Raw genomic sequence first — 17,635 nt, 5'->3', positions numbered from 1 at the left:
AGTGTCTTCCTCTAGTCAAGGATATCAAACTACTGCCCTCTTTAGGTGGCAAGGGAGCCGGCTACTTAATGCCTTAACTCAGCATAATATGACTCAGCTTCCCATTGACACACCTTATCACCTGCACTGAACATGTCACCTCATAGCTAGTGGAAAGTTACAGGGGGTGAATCAGTATATAAATCAAATGTAATTAACCCATTTATATAATTCTTCTGTTTATGAAACAGGGGCCATTACATCTCTCGGTCACCTACCACCCGTGCTCCGCGAGGACTACACTAAATTCGCAGATAAACATCCTATACATAAGCCTAACCATGTTACAAACATATGTGTAAACACTAAGCTGGGGACTCTGAAACCATAGGTTCATCAACTACTGGGGTCCTAGACTTAAGTGTCTTACGGGCTAGTATCTCATGTACAATGGCAAAATTGGATGATTCTGACTTAAAACACAAACATTACTGCCAATATCAACACAATAGTGGAATCGTTAACTTGGGTAAGCAAATCACGGAATAACATGGCAGAAATAATCTTCGCCTACTTCGTGTTTAAGAACGCACCTTCTTAGCAATGTACAACTTTTGCTAGTGTAATCACGCTAGATGAATGAGTGTGTGGTGCTTTAGACTCTTTCTACGAAACATTCGTATTTGTGGAGAGCAATGGTACTGAGTTGTGAAGGGTTCTACACGGCATGGCTAAAAATTTACAGTCTGTGATGCTTTACTGTAGAACTATCATATTTTTAGTTTGAGATGTGTCTATGACATCATTAAAAAATGCAGTTTGAAAATTATGAACATTATTATCCTCCCTGGGATCAAAAGGAAATGTCCACATTTTCTATGTCTAAGGTTAGAAAAATTATTTAGATACAAACCAAAGAAATAACCTTATCCATCCATTTACAGGAAATTGATGAAAATTATAGTTAAAATAATTAAAGTATCAATAACTGAACAGGTAAGAAATAAATACTGGAAGTTATATTACGTCAGTATATATTAAAATAAGTGAGGCACTTATAACACATGATATGACCTACACGATGTACTATCAGTGTAAAGTTATGTCGCGAACATGTAAATGTGTGTATATATTTAATGTATGCCTAGATACTACCTAGTCCTTGTAGGCTTCATTGAGGAGTCCTTTCTAGAATTTCTTGAAAATGTGAAATTGTTGCCGCAATCCCGTAGACTTGCGAGTGTCACTCGCAGGAAACACAGCTGATTCCAAGGTCCGGTGACTAGGTCAATGTCCACGAAAATCATGAGTACAGCAAACTGCTGCTCCCTGTCAGTCAACTCAAAGACTCTGGGGTTCACTGGGTACACTAGTGCATCCACCACACCATACCTCAGAATGCTGAGACCATCTCTCATGATTAGAGATGTGTCATCACTAGGAGAGGGGTGCTGGGGTGCTGGTAACTGAAGATTCCAAGTGTTCCCTGAAGAAGGCAGTGATGGGGAGGGAAACACCGGGTAACACTGAAGTCCATTTATTAACGGATAGGAAAAATACAAGTAGTGACTAGCGTGTGCCATGCACGTCCCGCGGAGTCAGGCTGAGGCTGCCTTGCCATATGGCAGCCTCGGGGCAATGTTGCCACATAACACGTGCATTGTTGCCACGTCATTACATACATAGATGCTACTCGGCACAGTAGCTTATATACAAGGTTGCTACTTGGCACAGTAGCTTAGATACATAACCTACAGTAACTGGGGGTTACTCACGCCATACGAAAGAATTTTGTTGACAGGATGTTGATTGATGAGTAGTCACAACAACTGCAGTCACGTCCTGTCACACCCTGGGCAGTGAACGAATCATTTGCAGAAACTAATGTTCATTTCAGCTCACAGGATCGTTGCCATAATTTAGCAACTATCAATAACTCAGTTTAGGTTATAGATATCACTACAGGATATATCACTACACTTGGATATTTCATGTAACAGGTCACTGTTTTTTATTTTTATTGTTTCGTAAAACACTGATGACTTGTTATGTTGAATGTGTATATAGACCAGAATGTTGTTACCCGTTACTGATTTCTTTGATCATTGTAACAGATGTAACAGTAGTATAACGGTTTCTTTGTAGATCCCTTGCCACGTATATAATAATTCTTCTTCCTTGTAGTAGTAAATGTAACACATATAACAATATCTTTGATTGCTATTTCATATTTACGTTTACGTTCCATATATGGGTTCTTCTTCTTCACCAGTATGCCACAGTAATGGGGAGAACATAATACCTCTGCCTTTACCAACTTTGTATATGGTGAGATGACTGTTAGTGTGATTTAACAGTTATATGCAACAAGCTTCCTCTGTTGTCACCACTTGTAACAATCACTTGAGAAGCTATTTCGGATACACGTCCAGATGTAGATCAACCGTAACTTAGCGATGTAACACCGAGTGTGAAGAGAGAGGACGGCGGCTATGCAAATAGACAGTTTAATCACGTCCTTTCGATGTGAGATTATGAGTGAGACTTCTATGAGTAGTGACCCATCGAGGGAGAACGGAATAGGCACGTCGTCCTCCCTCGAGGGAAGACGGAACCATCCACGATGGCTCTTAAATAATGTCTTCCTCTAGTCAAGGATATCAAACTACTGCCCGCTTTAGGTGGCCAAGGGAGCCAGCTACTTAATGCCTTAACTCAGCATAATATGACTCAGCTTCCCATGGACACACCTTATCACGTGCACTGAACATGTCACCTCATAGCTGGTGGAAAGTTACAGGGGATGAATCAGTATATAAATCAAATGTAATTAACCCATTTTTATAATTCTTCTGCTTATGAAACAGGGGCCATTACATCTATTAATAAATCGTTTATTGATATTATTATTATTATAATTATTATTATTATTATTATTATTATTATTATTATTATTATTATTATTATTATTATTATTATTATTATTATTATTATTATTATTATTATTATTATTATTATTACTATTATTATTACAGCACACACACACATGCACCTTAAATACACTTACCCTTAATACACATACACACACTCATACTTAACATACATTCACACTTAACACACACACTGAACCTTAACACTACTACTACAACTACTTCTTTGTTGTCACTCAGAATCTAGTATGACGATCATGCAGCTATGATACAATGGTGAGTTTTGAGGTGACTAAAGAGGCCGATACAGGATCGGCAGGGTCGTCCACAGATGTTGCACATGTGGGGGGATACATTTAGTGCGGGAGGGTCGGCCATAGCGTCTTTCCGGGACTGGCGCTTGTCAGCCTCGTTATACAGTCGGGCTAACTCGAAAGTATTAACACCTTGCGTGGTGCTCCTCCGAGCGTTACGGTGTGGAGCAATCGTCACACACACACACACACACATGTACACCTCAAATACACTCACACTTAACACACACTCGCATAACTTAAATACACACACACAACTTAAATACGCTCACACTTAACACACATTCACACAGTTAACACGCCCATCCACACACTTAACACACTTATTCATACACTTAACACACTCATTCACACACTTAATACACTCACTCACACACACACACAACACACTCACACGCACTCAACACACTCACACACACTTAACACACAAACTCATTCTGCAGTTAATTTCGGGTGTGAGGTGCGCTGGAGCCGCTCGGCAATCCACGGTTCGCTCAGATGAATATTTAACCTGCAAAGAAATTAACCGATTTACAGCTTCCGATTTACTACACCGATTTACAATTACTGTTTTACTACATCGATTTAATATACCGTTCAATATTTATTTACAATATTCAAATATTGACAATAAGATTGATCGTGTGAGGATGTGGCTGATGGTATTAACAATACAAAATATTGTTCATAATATTGTTCATAACGGTCGTCCATGGCGTGCACATCTTCCGGTCTTGCTGATAGCGGCGGCAATGGGCCAGCTGCCCAAACAAAAAGTGACACTCGGGATGTGTTATTACTATTCATTTAGACATACAGAGAATTACCAATGTTGTGGGATGTTGCTTTAAGGGATTACATGAACAAAGGAAAGAAAAATGCAGCTTATGATGAGTTGTTGATTACTCTCAAGGAATTGAAGAAAGATGCAATCCGTGAGGATGTCAAAAACATCAATTCAATGAGGACAAATTATAGGAAGGAGCTAAAGAAAGTCCAGGATTCCAAGCGATCAGGCTGAGGGGTCGATGAAGCTTATGAACCAACATGTTGGATTTATGAAGAACTGAGCTTTCTTGGCGATCAAAGTGCTCTTTGCAAGAGTTTGTCCTCTGTGGTATCATCAGTAAAGGTAAGTAAATAATTGAGGCGCTTAGAACCGGAGGGGGCCTTCCGCCACGAAGCTACTTTCGAGGAAAACTCGCTCAAAGTTTACGTTCATATAAAAATCAATAACTTTTGAACCAATGAAGATATTGGAATGATTCAAATGTCAAATTGTTCCTTTCTTAATAGGAATTTGGACTATGCATGATGGGGTCAAAGAGTTACTCCCTGGCAAGATGGGGGGTAAGAGAAGACTATAAAACAATAATCTCAATTTTTTTTTGGGGGATGGCGGAAGGTCCCGCTCCGGTTCTAATAAGCACCTCATTTTTATACGGTCAATAAAATAGCCTATGACTATTGACTACATTACATTTTATAAGCACAAAATGTTTGCATTACAATAGAACAAAATACAATAAGTATTTAGGTGGATTGTCTAAAGCAAAAGCCAAGATCACAGTCACACAAGCTTTATGAGCAGACATTTTCGTCAGCACTCCTTCTAGGCCTCCTTGGTACAGACTGACAAGTTTGTCCGAAATATTGAACGTGTGAGGTGGCGGTTGTCAATAATTAAAATATTGACAGCTATCAATTTACTACACCGATTTACTATACTGTTATACCGCTCTCGGTTTATTACACCGATTTACAGCTACCGAATTACTACTCCGATTTACAACATCCGATTTACTACACCGATTTAAAGCTGCCGATATTATTACCGATTCAAATTGACGATATCACTAGTGAGTATGATAAACGGCATTATTAATGTATATAAGTAACGATATTTTTTTTAATTATTGATGAAATTTTTTTAAGTATTGACGATATTTTCTAATTATTGACGGTATTTTCTAATTATTGACGATATTTTCTAATTATTGACGATATTTTCTAATTATTGACGATATTTTCTAATTATTGACGATATTTTCTAATTATTGACGATAGTTTCTAATTATTATGCGATATTACATCTAAAATTTCGATACCATCTCAAATTATTATCGACGATATCATCAATGACTATAATTAGCGATACTACGAATGACTATAACTAAAGCGGCCGTCACACGTTCAATATTTCGAACAGTCTTGTCAGTGAGGCACCAAGTGAGTGCAGACAATAATATCGGCTCATAAAGCTGGTGTAGCTTTAATGAACGGAAGCGGGGGTGAAGGAGTGGCTTACCAAGTGACAGAAATACACTCATACAAATCTGCTGAATGAGATAAAAGTGGTGGAACCTGTGATCTTCACTATTATTTTCAAGCCGCATCTTTCTTACTTTCTTTGACAATATCTAACAACTTGTCATAAGCTGCATTTTTCTTGATTTTGTCCATATAATCCTTTGATGTGACATCCCATAACATCGGTAATTCTTTATATGTATGAATAAACCGTAACAACACATCCTGAGCGTCAATTTTTGTTTGGGTAGGTGACACAGCAAGACCAACAGTACTTGTGCACTCCATGGCGCCCGTTGCTATGCTGGACCAATATTGACAACATTAGCCTCACACGGTCAATACTTATTGGCAATATTAGAAATATTTTGAAACTCATCAATCCAGATTCCATCAGTATTTTGTATTGTCAATACCATCAATATCAACCCTACACAGTCAATTATATTGTCAATAAATATTGACTTTGTGAGGCGCCCTTAGCTATAGTGCCAATATAATTAATACAGTAGTAACTTTACTAAGACTATAGACAAGTATCGAGGTGACTATCTTAACTACTAGCATGATAATTAATGGGTATAAATAATTACGATTATCCTTACCTAGAAATAATTGATAAGAATCCTCTGTTATATAATTTATAAATATTAGAATTATCATTACCTAGGCATTATAGGCAAGAATCATATTTATAATTATTATTTTTATCTAATATACTATAGGACTAGGCGTGTGTCTGTCTGTCTGTCTGTTTGTGTGTGTGTCTGTTGTGGGCAGCCGAAACGGCACAATCGTTTTTCATCAAGCTTGGTGGAAAAATAGCAAAAAAATTCGTAGAGTGGAAAAAACCTGGTCCCATAAAGATGGTTTCTTTATGAAGCCATTAATTAACCATTTTATTTTCTCTGGAAAACAATGCAAGTCTATAGACTTGGCGCACCCTCATTCGCTGTACGCCGTCAGCCCTTGATTGCAGTTATCATACGGCTCCTTCCTCCTCCCCCCACTTTTTTTCTTACCCTACTTTTTTTTAACGCTGTTTGGATTAGTAAAGGAAGGAAGATGAGTAAATAGAAGAATAAAGAAGGGGAAACAGAAATAGTTAGAGATAACAGGTGGGGGGAGCTGAGTTTCATCATGGGTCTGGATGAGCAGTTTCAACGTAACCAGACCATTTTCGGACCTTACAGCTCCAGTGTGTACAGTATACTTATTCCTGTGACAGTACAATACAGTACAATACAGTACAATACCATACAATACCATACAAATCCATACCATACAATACAATACACAACGAACTATAAATATTTGAAAGAATAAAACATAATTATATAGACATGTAAGACTCACAACTTGATATCAGTAAGACATTAGCGATTGGAAATGTGATTAAATGTTTTGTTATTAATCCAGTGTGAAATGTATCGGTATTGGTGGTACAATCCTAATGGTCTCTAATCCTGTTGATTAGGTGAGGTTAATCTGGGTTTATTGAGATTAAAGATTAGGTGTGGGGTTTATTCTTCCTGTGTTAGTCTCAGGTACGACCCTTATTGTAACAATCACGACCATGATTATAACAACCAGGACCATGATTATAACAACCACGACCATGATTATAACAACCACAGCCATGATTATAACAACCACGACCATGATTATAACAACCACGACCATGATTATAACAACCACGACAATAATTATAACAACCACGACCATGATTATAACAACCACGACCATGATTATAACAACCACGACAATAATTATAACAACCAGGACCATGATTACAACAACCACGACCATGATTATAACAACCACGACCATGATTATAACAACCACCACCATGATTATAACAACCACGACTATGATTATAACAACTACGACCATGATTATAACAAGCACATTCATGATCATAACAACCACAACCATGATTATACCATGATTATAACAACCAGGACCAGATCATAACAATCACGACCATGATTATAACAACCAGGACCATTATAACGCGACCATGATTATAACCACAGCCATGATTATATAACCACGACCGCCAGTTATAACAACCACGAATCATGATTATAACAACCATGACCCATGATTATAACAACCACGACCATGATTATAACAACCACGACCATGATTATAACAACCACGACAATAATTATAACAACCAGGACCATGATTACAACAACCACGATCATGATTATAACAACCACGACCATGATTATAACAACCACCACGATGATTATAACAACCACGACTATGATTATAACAACTACGACCATGATTATAACAAGCACATTCATGATCATAACAACCACGACCATGATCATAACAACCACGACTATGATTATAACAACCACGACCATGATTATAACAACCACCATCATGATTATAACAACCACCACGATGATTATAACAACCACCACCATGATTATAACAACCACGACTATGATTATAACAACCACGACCATGATTATAACAAGTACAATCATGATTATAACAACCACGACCATGATTATACCATGATTATAACAACCACGACTATGATTATAACAACCACGACCATGTTTATAACAACCACCACCATGATTATAACAACCACGACCATGATTAAAACAACCATGACCATGATTATAACAACCAGGAATATGATTATAACAACCACGACCATGATAAAACAAGCACGACCATGATTATAAAAACCCCGACTATGATTATTTCACCCACGACCATGATTATAACAACCATGACCATGATTATAACAATGACGACCATGATTATAACAACCACGACCATGATTATAACAACTACCACCATGAATATAACAACCACGACAATGATTATAACAACCACGACCATGATTACAACAACCACGACCATGATTACAACAACCACGACCATGATTATAACAAGCACGATCATGATTATAACAACCACGACCATGATTATACCATGGTTATAACAACGACGACCATGATTATAACAACCACAACCATGATTATAACAACCACCACCATGATTATAACAACCACGACAATAATTATAATAACCACGACCATAATTATAACAAGCACGATCATGATTATAACAACCACGACCATGATTATAACAACCACGACCATGATTATACCATGATTATAACAACCACGACCATGATCATAACAACCACGACTATGATTATAACAACCACGACCATGATTATAACAACCACGACCAGATTATAAACAACACGACCATGACAAACACGACCATGATTATAACAACCACGACTTTGACTATAACAACCACGACCATGATTATAACAACCAGAACATGATCACAACCACAACCATGATTATAACAACCACGACCATGATTATAACAAGCACGATCATGATTATAACAACCACGACCATGATTATACCATGGTTATAACAACGACGACCAGATTATAACAACCACAACCATGATTATAACAACCACCACCATGATTATAACAACCACGACAATATTTTAATAACCACGACCATAATTATAACAAGCACGATCATGATTATAACAACCACGACCATGATTATAACAACCACGACCATGATTATACCAGATTATAACAACCACACCATGATCATAACAACCACGACTATGATTATAACAACCACGACCATGATTATAACAACCACGACCATGATTATAACAACCACCAGACAACCACGACCATGATTATAACAACCACGACTTTGACTATAACAACCACGACCATGATTATAACAACCAGGAACATGATCATAACCACGACCATGATTATAACAACCACGACCATGATTATGACAACCACGACCATGATTATAACAATCACGACCATGATTATAACAACCACAACCATGATTATAACAACCAAACCGTGATTATAACTACCACGACTATGATTATATCACCCACGACCATGATTATAACAACCACGACTATGATTATAACAACCACGACCAGGAATTATAACAACCACGACCATGATTATATCACCCACGACCATGAGTATAACAACCACGACTATGATTATAACAACCACGACCATGATTATAACAACCAGGAACATGATTATAACAACCACGACCATGATTATAACAACCACGACCATGATTATAACAACCATGACCATGATTATAACAACAACGACCATGATTATAACAACCACGACTATGATTATATCACCCACGACCATGATTATAACAACCACGACCATGATTATAACAACCAGGAATATGATTATAACAACCACGACCATGATAAAACAAACCACGACCATGATTATAAACAACCATGACCATTATTATAACAACAACGACCATGATTATAACAACCACGATTATGATTATATCACCCACGACCATGATTATAATAACCACGACTATGATTATAACAACCAAGACCATGATTATAACAACCAGGATCATGATTATAACAACCACGACCATGATTATAACAACCACGACCATGATTATAACAACCAAGACCATGATTATATCACCCACGACCATGATTATAGCAACCAGGAATATGATTATAACAACCAGGATCATGATTATAACAACCACGACCATGATTATAACAACCAGGAATATGATTATAACAACCACGACCATGATTATAACAACCACGACTATGATTATAACAACCACGACTATGATTATAACAACCACGAATATGATTATAACAACCAAGACCATGATTATAACAACCAAGACCATGATTATAACAACCACGACCATGATTATAACAACCACGACTATGATTATAAAAAACCAAGAACATGATTATAACTACCACGACTATGATAAAACAAGCACGACCATGCCATGATTATAACAACCATAACCACGATTATAACAACCACGACCATGATTATAACAACCAGGATCATGATTATAACAACCATGACATGATTATAACAACCATAAGCCAGTTATAACAACCACGACCATGATTATAACAACCATAACCATGATTATAACAACCACGACCATGATTATAACAACCAGGATCATGATTATAACAACCACGACCATGATTATAACAACCATAACCATGATTATAACAACCACGACCATGATTATAACAACCATAACCATGATTATAACAACCACGACCATGATTATAACAACCATAACCATGATTATAACAACCACGACCATGATTATAACAACCACGACCATGATTATAACAACCACAACCATGATTATAACAACCATAACCATGATTATAACAACCACGACCATGATTATAACAACCAGGTTCACGATTATAACAACCACGACCATGATTATAACAACGACCATGATTATAACAACCAGGATCATGATTATAACAACCACGACCATGTTTATAACAACTATAACCATGATTATAACAACCGACCATGATTATAACAACCAGGATCATGATTATAACGACCATAATAAAACAACCATAACCATGATTATAACAACCACGACCATGATTATAACAACCATAACCATGATTATAACAACCACGACCATGATTATAACAACCACGACCATGACAACCACGACCATGATTATAACAACCACGACCATGATTATAACAACCACGACCATGATTATTACAACCACCACCATGATTATAACAACCACGACCATCTGGAAAACCATGTTGCTGTACGCTGTCAGCCGGACGGCTGTTGCGCGCTAGCCAAGCGACGTTCGAACTTTCACGCCTTGGTAAACTGTACCACCAGACTCGCCACCGGGCACTAAGGGCCCACGGTCACTTGTATTATCACTACTGTATATAGGGTATAATTATCGTACATAATTATAATAGGTAATGATTATGTATTAATACTACTATGATGATAATTACTGTATACACATTATAGTTATGATTATATAAATAAAATAATTAAGGATCATCCATGTCATTAGTACTGATGTGGTAATTATGAATATTAATGAAGCGTTTCACCTGTCCTCACCTGTCCATTCTCACGCTTAATTATCTCATTTCCTCTTCTCTCTCAGTATCTGCAGTTAAAATTGATATCTCGTAACAGAGTACTTAAGACAACTTGGAAGTCATTACGGCATGAATATATCTCAGCAAGTGTTGCAAAACCGACCTCAGGGTACTATTGACAAAAACATTATCGTACGCTTGTCGTTTCCTATCGTTTCATATCGTGTATTATACTAACCAAACTTAGCCTCAGCCAATCTAACCTAACCGAACTGAAGACGCACAGAAATTACAGTCTTTTAATGATGTTACGTTAGGTTAAGTTAAGTTAGGTTTGCTTGGTTCGTTTTGGCTGTTTTAAAAGACTATCAAATGTCAGGAAATGCAAACCGTAAACCGTAAACTACGAGAACATAATTATATTTATGTCAACAAAATTTCTTAAAACCATGAACTCAGTGACGTAAGGAAAATACAGTGATATATGAATATTATATATTCCGAATGTTGATTAGTGATTAAAAACAAATAGTAAATTCGCGCTGGGTTGTTGTAATATGAATAAAGTCTTAATTAATTTTAATCATCATCAGTAAAAGAATCATTCCATCTAGCCCGTAATGTCGAGGTAACAACATCACCAACATCTACTTCTATTATATCATCTGGACCACTGTAAGTTATGTTCCTGCGTCTCACTTTACTGTACCTGCTGGCTGTAGTCGTAGTGTTGTGGTGTGGAGAGTAAGCCCACACTCACGGATTTGACCCTGGGTTTATGTTGCCAAGTGGAACTCTGGCTGTAGGGTCCTGGCGCCGCTGTCCTACCATAAGTGGTAGATATGGTCTCAGAGGAGGAAAAAAACAGTGTTGAGAAAAGTGTCTTCGTCCCTTCACTTTTGTCAAGAGTCGACGTTGACTTGGATTTGGTAGTGATGGGGGCGGTGTTGTAAACCTGAGACTCCACATCTGGTGGCAACAGTGGGTCACCTACTTCCTGACCTTATTTATGACGACCTCTTGAGGCGCCCTCCTGATTTTTTTTCCTCATACAATTGATGTAGCACACAAAGATAATGTTCACCGTTATAGATGTGGCCAGGATGGCACACAACAATTGGAATTTATTCTCGTCAGTCTGCCGCTCTTCGTTACACCCTCCTGTCTCCGATAAAGTAGTTTGTGGTTCGTGATCCGAAACAGTAATGAAAGGACCTGCAGTAAGGCTGGGACACGCTAGGGAGGATATCTTCACCTTGCCTGATATATCTTCCAGTGTCACGTCAGCGCCAGGGGTCAGAACCACGCCTGCCGGAGGAGTGTCATAATCGGCCACAAACTTGACTTTATTCAAAGTATTGCCGGTAGAGAGAAGAACAAGTGCTTCCTGTGAAGCTTTCTCAACCGTGCAGTTATGAAGAAGAATCCCTGCTGACTCCTTGACGTGGAGACGCTGGAGGTGTTGTATGGTGGTGCTGTGGATTTTGACGGAGACGCTATTGTGACTCCTTACCTCCCTTATGTCCACCACCCCCAGACGAGACCCTATGATCGTCATCTGACCCTCCAGGACCCCGAGGCGCACCTCCTTGATATTGGTCTCGTGGGCGTACACGCTGGTCACGGGGTCCGACAGGAGTTCGAGGGAGACGTTGCGGAGGGTGAGCTTCATCTTCGAGCAGGAAGAGGGAGATGTTAAAGGCTCTCCCTCTCTTCGAGCTTCAGCGACGTGTGTAAGGCTGAGGTCGACGCAGGTTGAGCGGTCAAGGGTGAGGTTGTGGACATGGCGGAGGAGCATCTTGTCCAGGTCTCCCTCCATCGCTGGCTGCGCCTCCACGTACACCGGCTGTAGGAGAAACAGAGGCACTTGTAGGATATTATCCTTAATGTTATAATATTTAGTGGTGCGGTGTGAGCCTTGACTTAATGCTTAATGGTATTCTGTGAGCGGATTGAGAACACATTGTTGCCAATCCAAAGAAGATGGAGAGGTGGTTGGAAAAAAAAAGAGATAAAACCATTGAATGGAAAGAAGGCAACGGAACGACGATTGGAGAGAGTAAAAACAGAAAGATAGACATAAAGACAGAAACACAAAGTGATGATGATTGAAAAGAGTGAATGGATGATGAATAGGAAGAAAGAAACAAGAAAAACGTTAAAAACCAAGAAGAGGAAGATCGATCTAGGAAAAGAGAACAAAATAAGGATTAATAGCAAAAATATAACTAACCAAGAAGGAGGAAGATAAATAACATGGTAAAAAAGTAATAGGAGGAAGGCAAATTACAACCGATGACAATAACACGTAATTGGGAACTCAATTTGCCAAGGAACTATTACTGATCCTCTTACTGTAATAGGGAGCTTAATTGCCAATTTGAGTCTACTAGGCGATGGGAATGTTGCTAATTGCGTTAGTGTTAAGATTTTCTCTGTATTTTCGGCTGTGATTTGTTTACGGAAGGAAAGATATAGCGGCTAATAATTATAATAATAATAGTAATAACAATATTAATAATAGTAATAACAAGAACAAAAATAAAATAATAATAGCACAAAAAACAACATGAGCAATAATGATAGAAACAACAAAAACAACTTGAGGGAAGAGTCGCATGGTTATACAGAACTTTGAGCAACTCATTAGAGACAGTTAGTGTGTCAGTCAGAGTAGTTAAAGTGATAATGGAAGTATTTAGGAGGTAGTTGAACAAGGGTGTGACACACACTCTCTCTTCGTGAGGTAAATTAATAGATGGATTGATGAGTGGATGGATAATGGGTGAATTGATAGATAGATAGATACGTACGTTTATAATTGTTAATTGATTGGATAGACCAATAAATAGAGGGGCAGATGGATGGATTGATGTATAGGTGGATAAATAGGTGGATTGATAGATGGATGGAAAATTTATGTTACTCAAGAATCACTGTATTTCCATCTTACATTGACATACTTAGCCCAAAGTCTCAGCAACAAGGGCACTGGGGTCACGTGTCTCACCAGCACCAGTCTCAGGACCCTGCGGCATAACCATTAATGCCTGCAGACCACTGCCAGTCTCAGGGCCCCAGGCATAACCATAGAGCTGGCATCAATGCCAGCCCCAGGGCTCCAGGCATAACCATTAATCCATTGAGACCACTGCCGCCCCAGGGCCCCAGGCATAACCATTAGAGCCTTGGAGACCACTGCCAGTTTCAGGCTATAGGCATAACCATTAGTGCCTGAGATCACTGCCAGTCTCAGGACCCCAGGCATAACCATATTAGTGCCTTGAGACCACTGCCAGCCCCAGGGCCTGAGGCATAACCACATGTTTTGGCATCACTGTCAGTCTCAGGAGTCCAGGCATAACCATTAGTGCCTTGAGACAACTGATGCTTTAGTTTACAGGCATGACCATTAGTGCTCTTGAGACCACTGCTGTCTTCAGGGCCCCAGGCATAACCACATAATGCCTGGAGACCACTGTCAGTCTCAGGAGTCCCAGGCATAACCATTAGTGCCTTGAGACAACTGCCAGCCTCAGGGCCCCAGGCATAACCATTAGTGCCTTTGAGACAACTGCCAGCCTCAGGGCCCCAGGCAAAACCATTTTGCAAGCCTTGGAGACTACTACCAGCTCCCCAGACCCCTGGCTTGGAATTCATTGGGTGCCTGGAGACCATTGCCAGTCTCAGGCCCCAGGCATAACCATTAGGTGCCTTGAGACAACTGCCAGCTTCAGGGCCCCAGGCATAACCATTAGTGCCTTATAATCACTGCTGTCTCAGGACCCCAGGCATAACCATTAGTGCCTTGAGAGCACTGCCAGTCTCAGGACTCCAGCATAACCATTAGTGCCTTTGGAGACCACTGCCAGTCTCAGGCCCCAGGTAACCATTAGTGCCTTTGAGACCACTGCCAGTCTCAGGGCCCCAGGCATAACCATTAGTGCCTTTGAGACAACCGGCCAGCCAGGCCCCAGGCATAACCATTAGTGCTCTTGAGACACTGCCAGCCCCAGGGCCCCAGGCATAATCATAATGCCTTGAGACCACTGTCAGTCTCAGGAGTCCCAGGCATAACCCCTGGTGCCTTGAAACCACTGCCAGTCTCAGGACCCCAGGCATAACTTCATTAGTGCCTTGAGACAACTGCTAGCCCTTTCAGCCCAGGCAATCCATTGGGGTGCCTGAGACCACTGCCTCAGGACCCCTGGTTTAACCATTTGTGCCCTTGAGACCACTGCCAGTCTCAGGCCCCAGGCATAACCATTAGTGCCTGGAGACCACTGCCAGTCTCAGGGCCCAGGCATAACCATATAGTGCCTTGAGAGCACTGCCAGTCTCTAGGGCCCCAGGCATAACTATTAGTGCTCTTGAGATCACTGCCAGTCTCAGGACCCCAGGTATAACCATTAGTGCCTTGAGACCACTGTTGAAGTCTCAGGGCCCCAGGCATAATCCATTAGTGCCTTGAGCATCTACTGCCAGTCTCAGGGCCCCAGGCAACCATTAGTGCCTTGAGACCACTGCCAGTTCCCAGGACCCCAGGCACCATTAGTGCTCTTGAGACCACTGCCAGTCTCAAGGCCCCAGGCATAACCATTAGTGCCTTGGTACTCACTGCCAGTCCTTCAGGGCCCCAGGACAACCATTAGTGCCTTGAGAGCACGCCAGCCCAGACCCCAGGCATGCAACCGCTAGTGCTCTTTGAGACCACTGCCAGCTCCCAGGGCCCCAGGCATAAACCATTAGTGCCTGAGACCACTGCCAGCCCCAGGACCCCAGGCATAAATCCATTAGTGCCTTTGAGACCACTGCTGCCCAGGGCCCCAAGCATAACCATTAATGCCTGAGACCACTGTCAGCCCAGGATTCCCAGGCATAACCCTAGTGCCTTGAAACCACTGCCAGTCCAGGACCCCAGGCATAACCATTGGGTGCCTTGAGAGTACCGTTAGCCCTAGGCCCCAGGCATAACCATTAGTGCCTTGAGACCACTGCTGTCTCAGGCCCCAGGCATAACCATTAATGCCTTGAGACCACTGTCGGCCCTAGGAGTCCCAGGCATAACCTTAGTGCCTTGGAAACCACTGCCAGTCTCAGGACCCCAGGCATAACCACATTAGTGCCTTGAGACCACTGCCAGTCCAGGGCCCCAGCATAACCGTCCATTAGTGCCTTGAGACCACTGCCGTCTCAGGACCCCAGGCATAACCATAGTGCCTTGGAGACCACTACCAGTCTCAGGACCCCAGGCATAACCATTAGTGCCTTTGAGACCACTACCAGTCTCAGGACCCCAGGTTTAACCATATTTGTGCTTGAGACCACTGCCAGTCTTCAGGGCCCCAGGCATAACCATTAGTGCTCTTGGAGACCACTGCCAGTCTCAGGACCCCAGGCATAAACTTATTAGTGCTCTTTGAGACCATCAAGCAGTCTTAGGGCCCTAAGTGATAAACCATTAATGCCTTGAGACCACTGTCAGTCTCAGGAGTCCCAGGCATAACCCTTAGTGCCTTGAAACCACTGCCAGTCTCAGGACCCCAGGCATAACCATTAGTGCCTTGAGACAACTGCCAGCCTCAGGGCCCCAGGCATAACCATTAGTGCCTTGAGACCACTGCCAGTCTCAGGACCCCCGGCTTAACCATTTGTGCCTTGAGACCACTGCCAGTCTCAGGGCCCCAGGCATAACCATTAGTGCCTTGAGACCACTGCCAGTCTCAGGGCCCCAGGCATAACCATTAGTGCCTTGAGACCACTGCCAGTCTCAGGGTCCCAGGCATAACCATTAGTGCCTTGAGACCACTGCCAGTCTCAGGGCCCCAGGCATAACCATTAGTGCCTTGAGACCACTGCCAGTCTCAGGGCACTAGGCATAACCATTAGTGCCTTGAGTCCACTGCCAGTCTCAGTACCCCAGGCATAACCATTAGTGCCTTGAGACCACTGTTAGTCTAAGGGTCCCAGGCATAACCATTAATGCCTTGAGACCACTGCCAGTCTCATGGCCCCAGGCATAACCATTAGTGCCTTGAGACCACTGTCAGTCTCAGGACCCCAGGCATAACCATTAGTGCCTTGAAACCACTGCCAGTCTCAGGCCCCAGGCATAACCATTAGTGCCTTGAGACCACTGCC

At 41.0% G+C, this 17,635-nt stretch overlaps 1 protein-coding gene across 1 annotated transcript in view; it reads right to left on the bottom strand.

Annotated features, from left to right (window-relative positions):
- Positions 1 to 3,493: 3,493 nt before the first annotated feature.
- The window catches only part of LOC121862402, a 35,472-nt gene continuing 21,330 nt past the window's right edge, over positions 3,494 to 17,635 (bottom strand). Inside the window, exons 3-4 of the mRNA XM_042360666.1 lie at positions 12,204 to 13,340; positions 3,494 to 3,734 (exon numbers count right to left, since the gene is read on the bottom strand). Of these exons, the coding sequence (XP_042216600.1) occupies positions 12,498 to 13,340 (843 nt within the window). The 3' untranslated portion in view covers positions 3,494 to 3,734; positions 12,204 to 12,497. The remainder of the gene's footprint in view (positions 3,735 to 12,203; positions 13,341 to 17,635) is intronic.

This window comes from Homarus americanus, unplaced genomic scaffold (assembly GCF_018991925.1).
Source record: "Homarus americanus isolate GMGI-L3 unplaced genomic scaffold, GMGI_Hamer_2.0 scaffold31037, whole genome shotgun sequence".
Taxonomy (NCBI): Eukaryota; Metazoa; Arthropoda; class Malacostraca; order Decapoda; family Nephropidae; genus Homarus; species Homarus americanus.
Note: the sequence above shows the minus strand (reverse complement) of the source record. Positions and strands in the feature narration are given on the sequence as shown.